The 21,823-nt window shown below is 36.8% G+C and overlaps 1 protein-coding gene across 5 annotated transcripts in view; it reads right to left on the bottom strand.

The window, feature by feature from the left end:
• Nucleotides 1-938: 938 nt before the first annotated feature.
• RYR1 (ryanodine receptor 1) overlaps nt 939-21,823 on the bottom strand; it is a 125,277-nt gene continuing 104,392 nt past the window's right edge. For all 5 annotated transcript variants that reach the window (XM_072429323.1, XM_072429326.1, XM_072429327.1 and 2 more), the window contains 19 exons: nt 21,489-21,570; nt 20,370-20,505; nt 19,564-20,275; nt 18,216-18,686; nt 17,950-18,065; nt 16,531-16,717; nt 16,324-16,410; nt 10,867-11,100; nt 9,717-9,847; nt 8,552-8,594; nt 8,336-8,466; nt 7,000-7,060; nt 6,543-6,689; nt 5,994-6,128; nt 5,541-5,697; nt 5,316-5,380; nt 4,585-4,685; nt 4,436-4,487; nt 939-2,615 (listed from right to left, as the gene is read on the bottom strand). In XM_072429323.1, coding sequence (XP_072285424.1) covers nt 2,520-2,615; nt 4,436-4,487; nt 4,585-4,685; nt 5,316-5,380; nt 5,541-5,697; nt 5,994-6,128; nt 6,543-6,689; nt 7,000-7,060; nt 8,336-8,466; nt 8,552-8,594; nt 9,717-9,847; nt 10,867-11,100; nt 16,324-16,410; nt 16,531-16,717; nt 17,950-18,065; nt 18,216-18,686; nt 19,564-20,275; nt 20,370-20,505; nt 21,489-21,570 — 3,144 coding nt within the window. In that variant the 3' untranslated portion in view covers nt 939-2,519. The remainder of the gene's footprint in view (nt 2,616-4,435; nt 4,488-4,584; nt 4,686-5,315; nt 5,381-5,540; nt 5,698-5,993; nt 6,129-6,542; nt 6,690-6,999; nt 7,061-8,335; nt 8,467-8,551; nt 8,595-9,716; nt 9,848-10,866; nt 11,101-16,323; nt 16,411-16,530; nt 16,718-17,949; nt 18,066-18,215; nt 18,687-19,563; nt 20,276-20,369; nt 20,506-21,488; nt 21,571-21,823) is intronic.

Genomic DNA, 21,823 nt, shown 5'->3' with positions numbered 1-21,823 from the left:
TCCACCTCAAGAGAAAAAGTAAAATAAATACATCTAATTGTAAACTGTAGGAGATCCTAAGAAGACCCGGTCACTATTTATAGTTTTATGCCAAATTTAAAAATATGTTCCTCTAGAGAAGAAAAAGATTAAAAAAAGGATTATAAAGAAACAGATTAAATGTTATCCAATTAGCTATTACATGAACTTTTAAATCTGGAAGGTTTTAGGTGCCAGTGAGACATTTTAAATTGTACCTATGGAAATTCTGTGCACTGGATCTGGTGCTTATTCTTAACATTTCATAACCCTAACATTTTTTTTTTCAGTTCTAGAAACCCGATTGCCACTTTAGAGCTTATAATAGTACTGCTAGAAAAGAGGTGAGCCAAAGTTTCATTTATTGAAATCAACTTTTTTTTCTTTTTGCTAAAGTGGCAAACAAGATGTTTTTAAGTTTACACTATTTTAAGTACAGGGTGTTTGAAAAAGAAACAGTACTGCTCCCCATTATAGCCCATAACATTCTCTATTTTGAGCTGCTTGCCACATTTATGTTGTGACAATCAGCTCAAAGTAGAGAATTATTTGGACTACAATAGGGAACAGTGGTGTTTCCTTTTCAAACACCCTGTACCTAAAATATTGTACAAATAGTGTAAACCTAAATTCCTGAACTAAAACTTCTAAACTTACAATAGTGTAGTGTAATAATAAACAGGGGTGTAGTTGTCAAAAAAAAGAGGGGGCACGGTAATAAAGGCTATCCAGGGCAAGTGCGCAGGGAAAAGCTATACCGGGGTCCTGAAAAAAGTAAGGGCACGGCGTGCCCACCCCACTATTGATAATAAATAACAAACAAGTTTGTTCACCCTTATTCCACATTCCATATTCAAGTTTAATAGCACAGATCTGACTTTCTACAAACAAATCATATTGTCTTAAAAAGACTACAAGCCTTACGGCGTCATCAATAAATATTTATTACAGACAGACAAGACAAAAATGCAGCACAAATAAGAATTCAGCTTCCCTTAAAAACAGTATCATCTCATATAATAACTATTGCCTCTGTATTAGGGAAACGTGACAAGTAATCCTCCAGAAAATACAGGAAATAAACTACAGGCTGGTGAAAGAAGTGATACCCTGTTCAAGTGCTAAAGGAAAGTGGCGGTAGCAGCGCCTCCCTTTCTGCACCCATCCAGCCCTCACCTACACATTCAGACATTAATGGGCTTAGATAATAACATGACAAAAATAAGCAAAAGTGTGCAATAACTTGTAGGAACCAATCCATGGTACAGATCACTATGCAACACTGGTAATTGCACTTTGTTATTTACTAAACCCATATGTGCACTAATGAATCAAGCAGCAGCAACAACGTATACATTTCACAATAACCCCACATTGTGACACTGCGATATGCCTCCCGCACAGGGAGGTGTTAAGGCACTAGGATTGCGGTACACAAGTCACATCCTCATTAGCAATAATGACTACATGTTATAGAGGCAGTCAAAAAAAACTTGTGCTTTCATTTGTATAGAGGTCATAGCAGATGATCGTTCTAACTGTACTGTGGCCTTAATCACGTGGCTTCAACAGAAACACAACTATGGCACACAGCGGAACAATATCTTAATATAAAACATCTTAAATACTAAAAAATTTTCATAATTGGGCCAAAATTTGACTACCAAACCATAGTTTATTGAGTTAAATTTGGGCCAACATTAGCTCACCTTTTACTTAGATAAACTAACCTAGTGCATCCACAAAAACTCACCAATCAAAAAAATGTTTCCACTGGTGGTTCCTATGAATGATGCATTGTATTTGTAATATGCTTAGACATCTGCATATTAAACACGTAGCTACAACAGTTACTGAAGAGTCAAGGTTGTTTACAGATCAGATTAGTTCTGTAGGCTATGGATCTGCAATGTACAGCAACATGAAAAAAAAACATTTATTGCTTTACCTTTAACAAATCCATAAATGTTATTTTTTTTTGTGTGTAGACAAGGCATGCTCAGCAGCATTAGGGGCAATAAAAAAAAAAAGTAACAATACCCGACCAACCAAAGGTGCAATGCTCTGCAGAAAGGAGGACAATAATGTCTCTCCCCTAAGTCTGTTGGCAGTGAAGGCATTGGCATATTAATAGGTTATCATTTTTGTTTTTGGTGGCAGTGACAGGACAGTGAGGCAGCAGCCATTTTGGTTAAAGGACACCATTGCTCCAAAATAAGCTGCTGCGAAAGAAGCAATACTCATCTGAAGTCTTTACAGCAGCCATGTGGCTATCAAAATATGATAGTCTGGCAGGTATCTTGCAATGAAGCTTTAATGGTCTTCAAGGGCATCTGTACTATAAGGATGTAACAGTCTCCAGCTATTAAATTAATATTCCACGGAATCTCTGACAAGGATCAGTAGAGACAGAGGCCAATAAGGTAGAGGGTTGCCAACATCTCTGGTAGCTTCAAGGGTCTGACAGACCCAAGAAATATAATTTATAGGAGACTTATCCATTATCCAAGCTGATCCTCATAAGTCTTCCGGAAACAGTCTCCAGCTGGGAAGAAGTCCCAACATCTTTCCTGATACATCTTCCAGACATAAGACTCCTGCAAAATCGTAAATAGGGTTATTAAATAGGGAAGCATAGAAATTGCTGGTATGAGGTACAGACAGTGAAGTACAATTGCCCCAGATTATTTGCTCCAGTAGACCCATAGGAGACCTCGATGTGGCAATTGTCTTACCATCTTCTAATAGTGCGTAAATAAACACAGTCAACTAAACCATAACGAACCGTACTATACGTGCACAGCAACTGCAGCTAGTAGTGCTAACACATGCCTTGATAACAGCCCACACAGTCTTACTGTCCTCTGCTTCCATCCCCTGCTTAAGCTTTCACTACAATCAAGTGGCAGATATAGTCTTAGAAACAGTATTCCTATACACGCCGGCTTTTTATCAAACCACCCTTCTGAGGTTCTGGCTCTAAGGTCAACTTTTCAGTATTTTCTCATCCAGTACTACAAACCTAGCCATTTGAGAAGCAGGGATTTTAAAGGGACATCTTTAAAAATAATTAAACAGTCACTTTTTATTCATTCCACATTTGGAGTAATACTTTGGCGTTTTTCTTTGTGCTTGGCATTTTCTGTATTTAACTGCACAATAATATGTTTTTATCGTTTTGTATGCATATATCCTTTTCTAATTAATACAAAATGACTGGTAAATTATTTTTTTAAGATGTCCCTTTAAAATCCCTGCTACTCAAATGACTAGGTTTGTAGTATTGGATAGGATAGAATAAATTATTGGAACCTATTTTTTATTTTACCTTAACAACATCCGAATTAAATTTCAACTTAACATTTTACCAAAATTTTGGTGTTACCCACATTACGTTTAGGCATTCAAGAAGCCTTCAATAAAGTTAGAGATGAAATTATTTATAACATTATCACATGGCATAATTAAATGGAGCTTGGACCAGCCAAATAGTTTGTTAGTTTTTGATTAATCTACAATATTGTATCTGGCGAATATATTAAAAACATGCTAACTACTTTTAAATGTTCCTTGAACGAAAACCTTATTGCAAGTCAAAAATGATTTTTTTTTATCTTTATGTTTGCTGCATATGTAGCACATTCAATTGGTATGCTACAAAAAAAGCATAGACCACTTCCATATGCTGCAATAGCATTCGTGCAGGTAATTGAGACCATTAAAAATGTACAATGGGAACCATAAATCTGTAGCAAAGCCATAAAGTACAAAGATTCAAGTTAGCCGACAGATGAATACTTTTTATAATAGTAATGATTGCAATAAGGCTTAAAGAACTAGAACATAAAAAAGCATTGATACATTTAGGACAAAAAAAGCCAAAGTGCTAACTTGTAAAAGGAAGCCTATATACTTTCCTGGCACAGGTTTCCTTAACTTTTTATTAATTTAAAACAAACCTAATACGTGAATTAAAAACACATAGCGGAGCAATTATGCCCACCAAAAGATTTGTAATTTGTCCATCAAGTCCTGAGTCTGGCAGGGCAGGAGACCTGATTTTTCTTCACTGTAGTTAACAATAAAAGGGTCTCTTTTCAAGTCTGCGATTAGACAAACCAGCAGCACACTAATGAGTTCAATTATTTGCCAATTTGCTGTCTCTTTCTATCAGCATAGTTATAGACAATATGACCTCCTACTGATGCCCCTTCTCCTCTCCAATCTGAGCTCTGTTATAGTGAGCAGACTGATACCAGGACAAATTCAGGCATTTACACTGCTTCCCTTTAAGAAATATAATATGTAAAAAGAAAATGTTACAGTCATTATTTATCTGCCTTTAGTTCAGCTTCAGCCACCTACCCAATTTTGTTCAATTTTATATTAAACGATGGAGTAAATATGATGCACTTACCTGCCCAGTATGTTCCGTTTCATCCTTGTTAATTAGATACATTAGGAAGAACCTACAGGAGAGCATAGATCAGTAAGAACACCCTGACCATTGATATCTCACAAACAGAAATATTAAAATGTTCTTTTTCCAATTCCAAAAAAACTCACATGTAATTGGCCAAGTTATGTTCTTCTAACGTGTGAGTCTCAAAGCCATGCGGCGTCGTATCAAAGTAATCGCTGCCAATGCCACAGATGAAACATTTGGTCTGGAGGTCAAAACAAAGAAGGTTTTGAGTAGATAGAGCATTATATTGTTAGAATGAGATGGGATGTCAAGTCCTCAATAACAGAAATGAAGCAATATGAAGAACATTGATGGGAGAATGAAAGAAGCAGCCATAGAGATGAGCCAAAGAAAAGACAAGTTATACGGTATATATGGGCCAACTTAATTTTCCAGCCACAAGTTGGTATATTCTTTTTTCTACAGTTAGGAAGTGGTGAATTAGGAATTCAGTATTTTGCTACATCAGTTGCTTTACTAAAGGCTCTGGCCATCTTGTGTAATTTGCCCGTTTTTTCTTTTGTATCATTTCTATAGTCTTTGACCATGTTTTGTTTAATGTCTACAGTCTGACAGCTTTCTGTACCATTACACTTAATATTATGTGGGGTGACTTCAGGGGCTTCTTTTGATGCCTCCATCAATGACATTGCCAACAACCACTGGTCTGGGGGAGTAGTGCCCATAAAACTTGTATACCCTATCACTGATGTCAGGTTAAAAAAAGTTACAACTTAAGAGGGGCCTTTGTAAAAAAAAAAAAAAATAGGATGGAATAGTAAGGAATAGTATAAAAAAATAGTAATGGAATCAATTGTGAATGAAAAATTACCTCCATATCCTCCTTCACTTGCTCCTGTTGGTCTCTCAGCTCTCCAAAGGCATCAATGATTAAACCTGTAAGGGGAATTCCAGGATTGTAAACTTATTTTCTCATTGTTGATATAGAATTTCTGGTTGTGATTATGTGAAATATTTAATAAACTTAGGCTAGTAAGTAAAATCAAACCTTCCTTTCATAAGTGGTGTTAGATACTGGGAAGTAATTATTGCTTACCTTGAATGATGGCCAGCAGGATGACAATGACGAAGAAGAAGAATGTGATATCAAAGACAACGCGGTACAGTTCATATTCATCACCTGCTGGGTCTTCAATCTCATCTCCAATGCCACCACCAGCTCTCACGCCAACATACATATGGAAAAGGTAGCACTACAGAGGAGACACCACAAAAGATGAATGAAATTAGAAAAATAGCATGACAGCAAAATAAATAATAATGTAAATTTGTTCTGGTTCTTCTGCAGCTTGAGCTCCAAAATTACAGTTTTAAATGCCTTCTTAGGGCTCTGTTTATAAAACAGGGAATTTGCCATTTCCTCAAGCATTCCCTGGTGGGAATCAATTGCTGCCATTGAAACACGTGGACCTGGAAGATTCCCACAAAGGAAAGTTTTGGTTCCTTGCTTTATAAATAGAGCTTCATATGTATTATAAAAGTTGCTTACCGTCATCATGTCATCACATTTCATGTCTGGTTCATCTTCATCCTCACTCTTGTTGTAAAATTTGCGGAAGAAGTTAAAGGCCACCACTGTATAGAGGTACACAACCACAGCGAGCAGTCCAACAGTCATCATGAGCTGAAAGATTTGGGGAAGGAAATGAACAAATTACAAAATAAAGGTTTCATAAAAGTAATTTAAAAAAAAAAATGTGTGTTTACTTCCAGTTGTTCCATTTTTGTGTCTTTATTGAAATTAGGGCTATCCTCTTCTATTGTGTAAGCATTGAGGAGTAGCTTTGGTTTTGTCTTGTAAGTGGAACTTCAGTTTTGATTTACAGGACATGAAAGGAGCAGCAGCAGTACACACACATCTAGAAACCATATATTTTACAGGGGGTGGGGAATATTTATTTTTATTTTAATCTATTCAGAGTACTAGTAACCAGGAACCATTAACTGTGTTATATAATATGGAGTTTTTCTAAAAACTACCTTTGGACTTAGTGTGTTTTAAATAACAGACATATGGGTGATAATGTTGCTGCCATACCTGTTTACCATTGTGTGTGACAGAGGACAGGATTGTACGCAGGGTCTTCACTCCCATGGCAATATCCAGCAGATGGGCAGCAAAGAAGAAGTTGTTGTAGTGACCAAGCATAGACATTACCAAGTACCAGACCAGATATAAGAAAGACTGGAGGGAAAAAGAAAATGGAAGTCAATGAACATCATTTTCATCTCAGAACAACAACATATTTATCTCAGACATAAGTTTTACCATAAGCCCACATGAGGCTTCACAACTATCTTTATGAAAAACCTTTTGGCCAATTCAGTTAGTAGGACTTTGGCATCCAAAAAGATAAATGTGAAAATAAATCACTAATTTATTTTTTGTAACAAGTTTTATTTATTAGGCCTACATATCAGGCTATGCTGAAAGTTACAGTTGTCAATAGCTTGTGTGCCAAAACCTGTGAATATCTACATCAAACAATACTTACATTATCAGTAAAGACCACTCCGAATTTCCAGATCTGGTATTTAATATCAATTGAGGTGATCCTGAAATTGAAAATAATAGATGCGATTGATTAACGTGGACATATCTAATGAGTTGGTAAACAATGCAATAAATACAAAGTATATAGAGACAGAAAACACAAACTTGAAAAGTAATGTAACATGCTATTGATGAGTGTTAGCTTATGGATGAAGTCTTTATCAAGGAACAAGAGATGTCAAATCTTGACGCTAAAAAGCCTAAAAAACTAAAGAAAAAAAGATAATGTGCTTTCCAAGACATTTATTATTATTAAAGTAAATTACACTGTCAGCCATGAAGTTTAGATTGTTGCCTTCCTAAGGCACTGCCTTGTACCACCCCTTCTCTTATCCCAATTGATTGCCCAGGCCTTTGTAGCTCACTAGGAGCTATTCACAACATGCAATGTAAGAATGTACACAATATCGCAATACATGTTAATGCATGTTACATGTGTCCCCAAGATGCAGTGCCATTCATTTTCAATAGCTACCCAATGAACTAATGGAAGCCTCACTTGCTTCACAGCCACAGTACACTAGCACACTACAATGCATTGGGGTGTTGCCAAAAATATATATTTTGTGTGCTGGCCCAGGGATTCCACCTTTCCTATAATATTTGCATGTAATTGCTGGGGGTACAGAAGGTGAACACTATTACCTCTGCTGGAGCTGATCAAATTAGTCTCAAGGTGGTGGCACCAAGTAGTCTTGGACTTTTAGATGTCTGAACAATTGAGGGCTTTACAATTCAATAACATTTTTAAAATATGTTAGATGCTGACAAAATTTAATGAGGATATCATTGTTGTCAATGGTCTGGTGACAGGGCTTTTTTTATAGGACATCTTTTCTGAAAATTACATATGGGGTACCATTGTTAACTTCCATCTAAAAACACTGGTTACCTTACTGGTTACCAAACATACAGAAAGTAAAGGTATAACACCTGGTTAATTGTGTATGATCCAATACAGTATGAGCATTAGCACCTTATAGAAAGAATGACAACAAGGCAGCTAAAGCTTTTAGAAGGTGATGACAGCTAAATACTTCCATGACAGGTTACTTGAAAAAAGTAGTGCTGAAAAGTCCAATAGACTAGAATGTTATTGGAAGAAAATGGAAGTCAAGTGTTAGGATGACCAATCATAATAAGGGGGGTAAAAAAAAATGAAGAGGACCTTGCAAACCAGAGTTTTGTGAACAGGAATGATTGGTTACACTGGAATAAAGAACAGAACATAGATAAGATCAGATATACTGTATGTATAGTTTCTCAGGAAAACGCACCATGACAGAAGAGAATTATCAGGCGCTTTTTTCTTTCCATTGTGAGAGCTGATTTCTAAGCTGGCCAGATCCATTCCCAACAGTTCTGCAATCCTCTCTCGGCCGTAAATGTCTCCATATTTTTCCAGCACCTGTATAGAGAATAAGAGTATAAATCATTAAAACTCAGGGCAAAGGAGAACAGAACCATTTTTGTATGGTTTGTTAGAAATTTACCTTTCTCTTCACAAATTTGTCCCAGTAGTTACTTGGAAATGAGCTACAAAAACATAGAAAATTAAACAAAGCAGTCAGTTCATAAATCAGTGAAATAGACATTTACATTTATCAATCCTATCTCATACACTAAATCAGCTTTTTAAAAGGAATATTCCACTATAAAAGGAGACTTCTATCTCCATGACCTATGCTTGTCACCTGTTTTTGTTCTGAGTAAGGCCCAACCATTTAAAGTGGAAACATAAGCTCTGGTTAACTATTCCAAAGCCTCAGAATAGGTCATGTATAAGTGCCTGTGTTGGTTTTGATCCCCAGTTCTGCATGAATTACCTAAAATAAGAAAAACCTTCCTACTGGCCTACAGCACAAATACCAAAAAGTGGGCCAGTAAGAATTACCAGCCGGCACCACCAAGTGTGGCATTCCGATCTGAGAGGTTTAACATTTTATGGTTCTGTCAAGTGGTGATCCATCAGTCTTGGAGGAAGGTTTAAGCTAAGTGAACTTCTAGGCACCTACACTTCATGGAATAATTTAATGCACAAATTTCCCTAACATATTCACTTTAAAATGGAACATCAGACAAATATTAAAATACCCTAATTAATCCACTTACCTTTTTTTAAGTTTAAATTAAGTTTAAATATCTAAATCTTTAGTAATTAAGTTTAAATATCTAAATAACTTTTACGCTCACTTTTCACAGTGCTATACATAGTGTCTAACACTATGAACAAGAGATGAAAGCAAAGTTATAACCAAATCAATATGTTTACACTTCATTGCTTAGTCAACAGCTTCAGGTAACAAAGTTGACCAAGGAAAAAATATTTTTGGCAACCCAAAACCCCAAATAGTTACCCAAGGTGCCACCCAAGACAAGGTGCCAACCCCAAAAGGGTTTTAAGGAGTAATCCGTGCATAGATTTATATTTTGATTTCTGCCTAAAGTTCTGCTACAATGACTATCTATCCAACACAGTCAGTATTTTTCAGTAATAGACTCAAACTTCAGTTTTCAGTAATTTTCCTCTGTAGATCTGTTACTGGTTGGTTGTTACGAGGCAACACAGACTTTCTGAAACCACTTTTTTCTCAGAATCTAATACATAAGCTAAGACATTGAAACACTTTTTCTATCCTTTTAGTTGGTTCTACTCACGGTGTATTCAAAACCAAACGATCCCATTGTCCTTTAATGTCATCATCCTCAGGCTGTTCTGTAATATAGACACCATCAAACTCCAGCTTACGTGCCAACTCCTTCTCCCGTTTAAATATAACCAGAGGAACCTAAAAGATATAGCAGAAGCTAGTTATTCCAAGGGATGCGCTTGCAAAATGTAAATAAAATTATTAAGAAAAGTAAAAGCTGAACTGCATTGTGTAAATACTCTAAGGCTGGGTTCCTATCATTGTGATATGTGTATTGACTCATGTTGTGTCAAGGCAGCCCATGGAATTTTAACAGTCTACCAAAGCATTGAGGTGCAGCATCAATGGGGTTTAGTTTGCTTCCTCATACTAGCAGGGCCATATTTTTATTTTTTCTTTATAAAGATATAAATTTAAAAATAATATCCAATGCTGGCATGACAAATATTGCCACATGCTCACCATTTCTGAACCAAAAAACAAATTACACGTACCATACACCGTGTCCTGTCAGTTATAGGTAACCACTAACCTTCTTTAAATCCAATTAACTCTGCAATGCATACTTCCAGGAAAATGTAATTCATATGAACATCTTCAGGTTCCTACATCTCTCAGTTTCTGAGAAATTGGGGTTCAAAAAAGCTAAGTTTGATAGAATAAAAGATGCCGTCATGCAGGTGAGGCGGGGAAGGTGAGGGTGAGATGAACAAATGCCGCTTTCATTACATTGGCACCCTAGGCCAGAGCCTGGGTTGGCCTTATAAGACGCCCAGCCCTGCAGGAAATATGAATGCAAAGACAGCCTAAAGTAGCTTTCAGCATTTCAGAAGCAAAAAAAAGGCATCCCAGAAGCACCTTTAACTATACTGCATTGGACCAACTTCTAACTTGGAATCTCATACACATACATGCAAAAATGTAATCTAAATGTTTAAGTTCCAAAAAACATTTACAATCCAAGCTAACAAGTTCATTAAACTATACCACATTTTATAGGCTTCTCTCTTACTAATATGTTTACAGGTAGGGCTGTACATGTGTTACCTAGCTAGCAGAATGTCAATATCTCAGCCTAAGTTTTATGAAAATTGGACACGCAAACTACTTGGTATGGGTAATTCAAAGAGTACATTCTTTGCACATATCAGCCTTACCTTCAGACAGTTGTAGCCGATGATACACAGGAAGGAAATAAGCGTGTGAACAATAGAAAGGAAATACAATGTTGGTTGCATATAACCCGTGCTTTCTTCCAAGAAAAAATACACCATGCCATCATCTTCATCTTCTTCATCTCCACCAGCACCACTTCCCTCATCCAGAATGGACAGTTCCTCCTCCAGCCCTGATCCCTCAAAATCTTCTTCACCTTTTGGAGAATCAGACACCTAGGAGGATCACAGAAATTGTCATTCCATTCTAAAAAAAAATGGTAACGATCAGAACAAAAGTTTAAACAAAACACTACTTTATTACTTTTGATTTTTTAGCAGCCCATACTTCTGGGAGAGAGAAGACAAAAGCTGGAACCTTTCTCTTCACAAATTTGAATATATTTTGGGTTGTCATTTGGTGTTGCTGACTGATGATTAATCGCACTGGCCACACCTATAGCTTTTAGTTATATTATTAGAGACCAATAAAACTTAACATGTAACTCGACTTTTGATGAACCCTAAGGGGAATATTTGTACATTCCAAGAATTTTAACAAACTTTATTGCAAATTCCTACTTTTTTCTTGTCTGGAAACCTGTAATCTGGAAAATAATTACTTGTTTGTTTCACCAGACTGATTCCTGGATAGGAGGGTTTGGTTCATTAAAACCACTGGAAGCTCTTACAGTGTTATAATGAAAGTTGCAGTGTTTATGTACCTTTAAAAATTTTTAGTATCTAAGAAAACTATCATTCCTATTGCAGAGGATACGTGAAATTTGACTTTTATCTTATTGCAGAAAATCAGTGAGCCAATTACAAGTTGGAAATTACATTTCTTGGGGCTTTTCATAGACAACTGTTTACAAGTCGCAATGTTACATTTTGTAACAGTTTTTAGAAAATGACAGATGCAGAATGGAAAGGTTATTTTAAATAGCATGACATAACAAAATATGGCTTGTGTGGCTTTTATATATGCTGTATTATTATTGTCTTACAGTTTTTTTCCATCCTAAATAAGGTAATAAATGAAGAAACTAAATGTAATGTGAGGTTTGCAGACTATTTTAGGTTGACCAACATGTTCCAACATAGCAGTAACAGCTTAAAATACAATTTTATTTAATATTATTAACATAGATTTAATATTTTTAACAAGTCCATTGGAAAATAAAGCCACAAAGGAGATCCATTTATAAAATAATTTGCAGAACAAATGAAACAAAACCATAGGTATCATTTGCGAACATTAGGATTACTGTTGTATGTTACCAAATATTAAAAATTTCAACCCTAATGGGCACCCTTCCTGATTTTGTTAACAAGTTATTACTGAATAAATATCTAGAAGATAGTGATCTCCCCATCAGATTCCTCAAGAGATATAAGAAACTATGCCCAAACTTTTTTAAACCTGCTGCTAGGCAATTTTTGGTTTGACTGACCCTTTAATAGCTTACAAAGAACAAAATCCAATGTTGACATATTGTAAAGATCTCCCTGATCACTTGTCTAGTAAACTCTTTCAGGTTGTCCATAAAAACTATATATTTCAATACGGTTAGGATTAATTCAAACAATATTTCAATGTTTCAACTTGCAATGTTTTTCAGAAGCATACATGTTTCCTTTAATAAGTGTTGGGGGTGTACTTGTTGAATGTTTTTACATGCCTAATTATATTTCTAATCTAAATATACTAAGGTCCAAATATATTCCTTTTATATTTGTACACCTTGTTTTAGATGTATATCTCAAATATTTTTTTAATATCCATTGATTATGATTTTATCAATGTAAAGTTATACGAACTGAGATTCTATATTTAATCAAAAATAAAAACAGTTGTACAAAAACCCAGTAAGCAAATGTCAGAAATTATCTGACACAGAAAAAAATTATAACATCAACATTTGAATACACACTGAGAATTCCAGTTCAGAAAAACTCATTATTCTATTATGTTGGGACAGAGTAGGTGGAGGGGGATATAGGGAACTCAGTGCTGAAGTGAGATCAGAACAGTGAATGAGCAATGACTGAATTACCATGTCTAAAGCGTAAGTCTTTTTCAGTGGACAAGTGAACAAATGTGGGCCTTACAGACAGCGGCAGACCTTATAAGCTGGCATGGAAACTGTCATATAGTCGGGTGAGTCTCGGAATAGGTCCCAATAAAACCAATTGTTAACCCCCCTAGCGGTATTCCCGAGTGTGACTCGGGGTGGATTTTCCAGGCAAAAATCGGTATTCCCAAGTCACTATCGGGGTAGTCCTGGTGATCCCTGCAGGTCCTGGGGACACGTCCTTCCTCCTCGATCTCCAGCTGGCGATCGTTAGAGATGAGCGAATTTCTCGAAAACTCGATTCGGTCGGTTCGCCGAATTTTCCGAAAAGATTTGCTTCGATCCGAACTTATTTGTGGCGAATTGCGTTAAAAAACGCTATTTCCTGTTATTTCTGCTATTTCGCGGTTGCCGTGCAGTACTTCTACTATGTATTCTTAGATAGAGTTTCCCCAAGAATACAGGGTACTAAAGGGGATGAATGGGGACCCATTCATCCCTTGTAGTGTCCAGAGATCGTAGTAGAACTGCAGAGGTCATCATCACCTGTAGTGCCCTGTATTCTTAGATAGTGAAACTCTATCTAAGAATACATGGAACAGCGCTGCAACAGCAATCGCTCTTGTTGTGATGTGATTTTACTATGTATTCTTAGGTAGAGTTTCTCTATCTAAGAATACAGGGCACTACAAGTGATGAATGAGGACAAGTCGCCAATTCATCACCTGTAATTCCTGGACATTGTAGTGGAACTGCAGAGGACTGCAGTTCAGTTTCCCATGTGATGTCACAGTGGCAAAACTGAACTGCAGATGACCTCTGCAGTTCTACTACAATGTCCAGGCACTACAAGGGATGAATGGGGACTTGTCCCCATTAATCCCCTTTAGTGCCCTGTATTTTTAGATAGAGAAACTCTATATATAATATATGCAATTGTACAGTTTATATTACATGTTTAAGTATTTTAACAGATTTTTGTGTTTTTTTATTTAAAATTTATTTTTAAATTTGTTAAATTTATTAAATATCGGTGAGCTATGCCTAAAAATTATAGCGTACAATAAAAAATAAATTTCAATGCAAAAAACTACCGTTTTTTGCATGGAAATTTGGACGGAATTAGACCGCTAGGGAGGTTAAGTGATGGTGGAAGGGTTTTATATTATTTTATTGTCAAGCCATCAGGGCCGGGCACCTTTCGTATCCGGTCAACTTAAGTCCTACCTGGGGGAGAGCCCTGGGGGTTTGCAAATTGTAGAGACGTTCAAAAAATTTCAGAATGTATTGGAGATATCCCTTGGTATATCCAAGGGATATAGCCCATGGCCCTCACCGTCTGCAACCTTGGGTACATACATTCTGGCTCTCTGCTTGCGTAGAGCATTAGCTGGACTCTGCTGCTTTTATTGCGGAATTCAAAAAATAACCTACGGCATTTATTCAAAATAGCTTTGGTTTTAGTGTAGAGTTTTTAGAGTTTAACAGCTGTTCTCTAGCCTGTTGTAACTTCAGTAGAGTATCTACAGATACATTCTGCTTATAGACTGACTTGAGTTAATGAATCACTTGGAGTCACATTTAGTATGTCTGTCATGCTTATTGCTGGATTTTACGGTAATCTCGAGTCACACTCGGAGTCGCTTAAAACTTATTAAAAAAACCCACTTACCTTGCTCAGTCGGTGTCCCCTGGCATCCTGCTGGTCCCTGCAGGTCCTGGGGACACGTCATCCTCCTTTTCTGATCCCCAGGCGCAATCTGCAGAAACGACCTCCGGGGTTTCCCAGTGATGTTGGTGCATGCGCAGGAGGAGCAGTGGGAAATTTAAATAATTTTGTATTGGATTCAATACAAAATAGCTGTATTGAGTCCAATACAAAGAAATCTATATAAAATGTATATATATTATACATGCTTCTGTACAGATATATTATATGTTTCACTATTTTTTTAACAGATTTTTGTTTATTTAAAGTTTATTATTAAATTTTATTATTTGATTATTAATAATTTATATTTTATTATATTTTAAATAATGGGCATATTTCGGTGAGTTATGCCCAAGAATTAAAGCCTACAATGAAAAAAAATTTCCATGCAAAAAAAAGGTAATGCTTTTTGCATGCAAATACGAACAGAATTAGAACGCAAGGTGTGTAGTTGGATCAGCAAGTATCAAGGAGTCCGCTAGTAGGCTCTCGTTTAAGCGACAAAATTTATTTCCTCCAGGTAAGTCTGAAATAGGTCTAATTTGATGGGTGCATGGTCCGATTGAGATGTGTGAGTCCGAGTGAAATGCTATTTGTTCCGGAGCTCTTGAATTTAGATAAGTCAGTATGAAGGACTAACAGCATGTCAATCCGGGTATAAACCCGGTGCAAAGTAGAGTAATAAGTGAAATCGCAATGAATCCGCCAGATATCACATAATTGATGTTTGTGAAGCAACTTACGAAGCTTCTTAGTTAGGGGGATATTTCTTCCACTGCTGGATGTGCCGGAGGATTGGTCCAAAGAGACATGAAGGTTCACACCCAGAACAAGCATTCCCTCTGAAAACTCAGATAATTTGCTAAGCCCCGTTTGAATAAAGGCTATTAGGGGCATATAACCTGGCTAGTCTTACAGGCTTAGAATCTATGGGACCTTTAACAAATATTAGCCTGCCTTCAGAGTCACAGCAATGATCTTTGTATTGCCACGAGACTCTTTTGGATATCAATATACTCACAAGCAGGATGATGCCCCGAGCAAGCACGTCCTCACTACGCCATATTGTAGCCACGCCCTCGAGATTGTATGTTTTGATCTAGCACTAAAAGGCAGTACGATAGTTGTGTTCATAAAACACATTGATTTTTGGTTCTAAAAAGGACAATGCACATTCTATCCTCAAATGTGTTACCATAATAATAATTATTATAATTATCCAGTATTTACATACGCAGCACTTTACATAGTCCATAGTAATGTCACTAGTTGTCCCTCAAAGGGGCTCACAATCTAATGTTCCTACCATAGTCATATGTCATTATCATAGTCTAAGATCAATTTTGGGGGAAAGCCAATTAAACTAACTTTTTTTTTTTTTTTTTTTGAATGAGGGAGGAAACTGGAGTATCCAGAGGAAACCCACACAAACACAGGAAGAACCTGTAAACTTCACGAAGATAGTGTTCTAGGCCAAGATTCAAACCTGGGACCCAGTGCAACAAATGCCAGAGTGCTAACCCATGAGCCACCATGCTCCTGAACATTAATTAAGTCAGATCCAAAAGGGACTCTCAAAAGAGACCTACCTTAAGAGTAGCCTAGAATTAACTAAAAGAAAAAATTTGCAACCTCAACTATATACAGAAAAAATATTCCAGTAAAAGTACTCACCTTGTAGAAAAGCAAAATAAAGTTGATAGCAAAGGCCAGGAACAGTGCCAGGAAACGCAGATTATAAAAATTCCTTGAGAGATAATTCTGCATGGAAACACATAAACATTGTAATTACAGAATATAAAGGATGTTAGCAATATTAAAAGAAACAACTGTCATTGATGCAAGATGGAGAATCATTTATAGGAGGTTTTAAAAACTGACCAAAAATTTTGTCCTTTGGATCTCCAGCTCATTCCAGAACTCAAAACCTCCTCCTCCAGCTTCTGCTTTCTTCTCCTTTGGAGGGGCTTTTTTCTTGAAGGACTCAGCAGGTGGTTCTTCTGGAGCCTCAGGAGCTGGAGATTCTTCTTCTTCCCCTGCAGCTTCACCCTTTTCCCCATTCTCCAAACTAAAAATGATAATAGTGAGTAATGTTTTCTTTGGCCAGTTACATTAGGCAGGCATGTAAGCATCCTACCAACTTTTAAAATTAACAAATTGCAATTAAAAAAGTTATTGATAAAATAATCACTATATAATATTCTTATTTATTACTTTTTATTCTTATAGTTACTTACTTTGTATACAATTTTTATTACACTATACTAATCAACATACAAAATCACGATACCTACCAAATTATAAAACTGTTTTGTCTGACTCAGGAGCAGAAGTTTAAATGGTGCATTTTTAATGTGATATATAACAAAATTCAAACTACTCCATTACCCCGAGTACCCAAACCTGGACAAATTAACAGCAAATAATAAAATGAAGCAAGATCATCTTAGGGTTAACCCCATTGTGGTTAAAAAAAACTAGAACTAGAACTGAGGAAGTATGGGGGCTGTCAATGCACACAGTTTCTTCTGAAAATCCACATTTTCTGTTTTGGCATACCAGTTCAGTCTACTTGAGTGACTAACATAACATAAGTATGCAAAAAGGGATCCAGACTTTACTTTGACATTATTAGTCTAATTGCTTCCTGGAGGAGCACATCACCAATGGATGCTTACGTCTTCCAGTCAGGGTTTCCTTTGAGAGGAAAAGCAAATACTCCAGAAATCCTGATTTATCCTAGGCAACAAATTCCCCCAGTGCATGTCTGCCCCAAATACAAAAAAAACTAAATTGTGAGTCAAGCAGTTGAATTACGTGCGGAATTTGTGCTCACTTAATCTGATTTCTTAAAGCTCTCCAAGACTGGAAAGGATACACTTTCATCAGTGAAACTGGTTGATCCAGCAGACCTGGAATGGATTTCTTAAAAGTCATTGCTATTATTTAGCAAATGTTTTCAGCCCTGGAAAAGATGCATTTCAGTTTTGCTGTGTCTCCCAGCTTCACCAAAAGTGTATCCTCTCCAGTCTTGGGGAGCTTTATTAAAACAGGCCCACTGTATCTGCCCCACCAACATGCACTTTTCCACTGCTAGATGGAAAACAAAATGAATAGTTGATGGCTCATTCATTCTGATAGTTCCTGCCATTGGTGTATTTTAAAATCACTACAGCACTGATGCACATTGATATGTATAATATTATGGACAGTACAATCCTCCAGTCTTGCAGGTGAAACTATTTTAAGGACTTTGAAGTAGAGGTTAAAGTTATCAAGAGCTCATAAACTTCTACTTACTCTGCTTTTTCTGGCTCTGGCTCTGGTTCTGGTTCTGGCTCTGGTTCAGGTGCTGGTTCTTCTTCTGTTGGCTGTGGTGGCTGGGATCCATCCAAGTGTTCTGGTATTTCATCATCCTGAGAGAAATTACAAGCATTTCCAACATTTCCACTACACAAACTTCTACCATTTACCAGTTCATACTACCTATATTAAAAGAATATGTCTTGTTTACACAGAAGCTGTATATTAATCTGAAGATCACACATTTCCCTTAATATACTTACACCAAATTTCCTTTTCAAGATAGGTGATCCCTCTGGAGTTGGTGGTTCCACAGGAGTGGTGTCTCCCATATCACCCAAGCCGCCAGGAGCATCCGGGGCACTTAGCCTATAATGTCCACCATCTTTCTTCAGCTCCAGTCCGAATATTTCTGCCCCCTCTTCTTGCACTTCTTCTTTACCTATGTCAATAAAGTCCGTCACGTCACCAGCTTCAGGTAATTCGTCACTCACCACCACAGGAAGACCATCGCCATGGACTTCGTCCTGTGTTGGATCGGGCATACTGGCTAAGAGTTCAGTCACAGTTAATTTCTGGGCTCCTTCTACCAGGCTGCCTCCAAACAACGTGTGCCAAATCAAGAAGAAGATGCCTTTGCAGACACTGTAGATGAAGTGAAGGGTTCCAATTAAAAAGGTCCAGAGAAAGGAGACAATAGCCATGACCATTTCCTTTATTGTCATCTTCTTGATCTGCAGAAAATTAAGAATGCATTTTTACACATATAAATATAGTATATTTTCTAACTACTTCCATTTACCAATTTTGAATTTCTAATATACAAACATATTTTTCGCCTATATTAATATTTTGTTATGTCTTCACACATTGATCCTGTAATATGCTTTACTTTTAGGGTCGCTCCTACTTCTTCTGTGTGGGGGTAATAATTATAAATCTGAGACAGTCTGAGAGCTATTTACATGACTTTTGCCTCTGGGTAAGACAAAAACCTACATTCAAAAACCTACCTAGGATTTAATTATACCTTTGAAACTATTAGTAAAAGATATTTTACTGATGTCCCAAAGTAGATGTTAAAAATGAGGATGAGGTTAAAAAATGTAAGGTATCAGGAACTACACTTTGACTTGTCTCCCCCCTAACACATATGTGGTATGTTGTCTCACACTTGTCAGTAAATTGCCTAATCTACAGTATATAAACATTACTGTTATCCTAATTTTTTTATTAAATGCTACTAAAGACTGAATTATGCATCAAATGGCATTTACTGCTAAATAGTTCCACACTACTATAAGGCCTTTTTCCATATTGCTTTACGTGAAGCCCTGATGTAAAGCTCTACTTGCTTTTTATTATTCTGTCATAGTGGGTACATAATGTTGGCTTGCCAAAAAAATATGGTAATGTATATACACTGAATGTTCTGGCAACATTAGATAGGAACTGTAGTTTGTGCTTTTGTTGCGTTTCATAAAATTACACTACATGTCAAGACATCAACAGGAACCCTCTAGCCATTGTTGTGTTCTATGAATAAATGTAAGTTTATCTTTTGCAAAAAACTTGATTGAGTCACTGGAATTACAGTTAGTTAGTAATCACCTTTCGATACTGTCTCCTGAGGTTCCTGTAGGTGAACATCTTAAAGAAGTTTACAACATTGTTCATAAATTCTACAAAAGCAGATGAAGCTTCAGGAGGAGAAGACCCATTCTCAGCTTCCTCCCCTTCTCCAGCTCCTTCTCCTACATCCTCTTCATCGTCATCGTCAGCCTTTTCTTCTTCAGTTTCAGAAATCTGTGAAGCTATCTGCATCTCAAAGATGGTGTCCTCGCAGAAATTGACAAAGAGCTCCATCTTCTCGGACTCACCACCTTCATTTACCACATCAAAGATGAACTGACGCTTGGATTCTTTAACCTGAGGCATCTCCCATTGTGTTTTATTGGTCTCGCTGATCTCAAAGTAGATACGTTCTATTCTCTTGCCTGCTCCCATAATTTCTATTTTGCCTAGATAGGGTTTAAAATAGTTTATTATACAATCTGCTAGCTCCAGGAAACTATGAAGTCTTGTGTCATGTGGAACATGCTCCGATAAGTTGGTTAGTAAAACTGCCACATTAAAACCAATATCTTTAGCTGGTTCTTGGAAGCGGTTGGCAAACTCTTCAAAATTTATCATTTCATTCTCATCGGCTTCAGAGCAGGATAGCAGGAACTGGATCTCAGATGGTGTGTATTGCTTTTGGCTGTCCATTGCTTTCTGAAAATCTTTTTTAGATATGAGACCTCGAGGATCTGTGACGTAATCTCTGCATAAAATAATAATGTATATTATAAATACTAGTATGTCACTCGATATATTTATTTTGAGAATGAAAAAGATGCAACATTAGTTTTCAGTACCTAAAAGCATCCGAAGCCACTATATCCTTCAGCTTGAGGAACATATCAAAAAATTTAAGGATCATTTCTACATTGCTTGAAGACTCTACAAGCATGTCCACCATCTGACGGGCTATTGTTCCATTGACCACATTACCTAGATGAATGGAAAGAATGTTTCTGTTATATGAACTTTTATACTGATTGTTTTGTTTGAGGTTTGACAAAACCAGTAATATTCTACCTGTTAAGCTTAAAAAAATATGAACAGTCCAGTTGAATTATTCAATAGATTTCATTCATGGAGCCTATTTGGCAAGTATACAACTTCCATAAAAAAATATTACTTAAAAAGCGGCACTGTCAGACTTGTGGGGAAATGTTCCGCCATCTATTTTCAGTGTTGGAAAATCTTCTTAGGCCAGCAGCGGTCTGCTAAATTTTAGAACGCTTACAGATATCTCCATCTGATAAATGTGAGGGTCTTATATGTAACCCCTAATCTAACTATCACCAAAGCTGTGCAGCTGCAGCCAAAACATGCTTTAGGGTTGCATTGTTGTCTGCGTTTTCCTGTCCCATAAACCTGATTTCTTACATTACGTGTCTAGGCTACACGTCAAAATATTCTCACCCGATACGAAGAGTTGGACAGTCGGATACAGAGGTCACCCAATGTTGTTCATGGATCAGTCCTGATGGATTCATGAACGAGAGAGGAAAAGCAACCACAATAAAAGTGAAGAAAGGTGAGAGCAGCAGGGTGCCGCTCCCTCATTTCTCCCCCTCTCTTCTCCATAGAACAGAACAATGTTGTATGTACAGAACTGTTCATTATTCTTTCAGTCTTTTGCCATAGACCACAGGGACAGAAGGTCGGGAGGATATTATACTTACTCTTATATTTACCACACATTTAAAACTGCTATCAAAATGTTGTAGTTGCAGTTGGGCATTATTAGGCCTGGTCTAAAAAAAATCCACCTATAGAGCTATAAATTATGTGCTACACATTTGCTACTTAATTTAAATATACTAACTCAAATTTGTAGCCAATTGTCTGATGGAAGCAATACATTAAATCTTAGTTCAGTATACAGTAAATGCATTTAAATGCTAATAATAGTAAAGCATATTTACCTTCCAAAAGTGAGAGCAACATGACTACCATGTCCTTCTGCAGGTCCAACAATTCCTTCAGCAGCCCAATCTGACTGGAGTCCTGGAAGAAAGGCAAAGCAACACAACAATCTGTGAACACAGATTACCAGTCTGATATTCTTACGTGCCATCTCTCCAGGACGGATTGGAAGTGATAACCATCTTCTAGTAAAACCACGTAGACATTTGGCATATTAGATATGAGGGTATAGACTTAATTTTAACATTTGTGAGACAAATGTAGCCATATTTTGCCTATGTATTATGAAGAAATATAAAACAATTAATGGCTTTGGCGTAATGGTGCCGGAAGC

The sequence above is a fragment of the Pyxicephalus adspersus genome, chromosome Z (genome assembly GCF_032062135.1).
Source record: "Pyxicephalus adspersus chromosome Z, UCB_Pads_2.0, whole genome shotgun sequence".
NCBI classification, from domain to species: Eukaryota; Metazoa; Chordata; class Amphibia; order Anura; family Pyxicephalidae; genus Pyxicephalus; species Pyxicephalus adspersus.
Note: the sequence above shows the minus strand (reverse complement) of the source record. Positions and strands in the feature narration are given on the sequence as shown.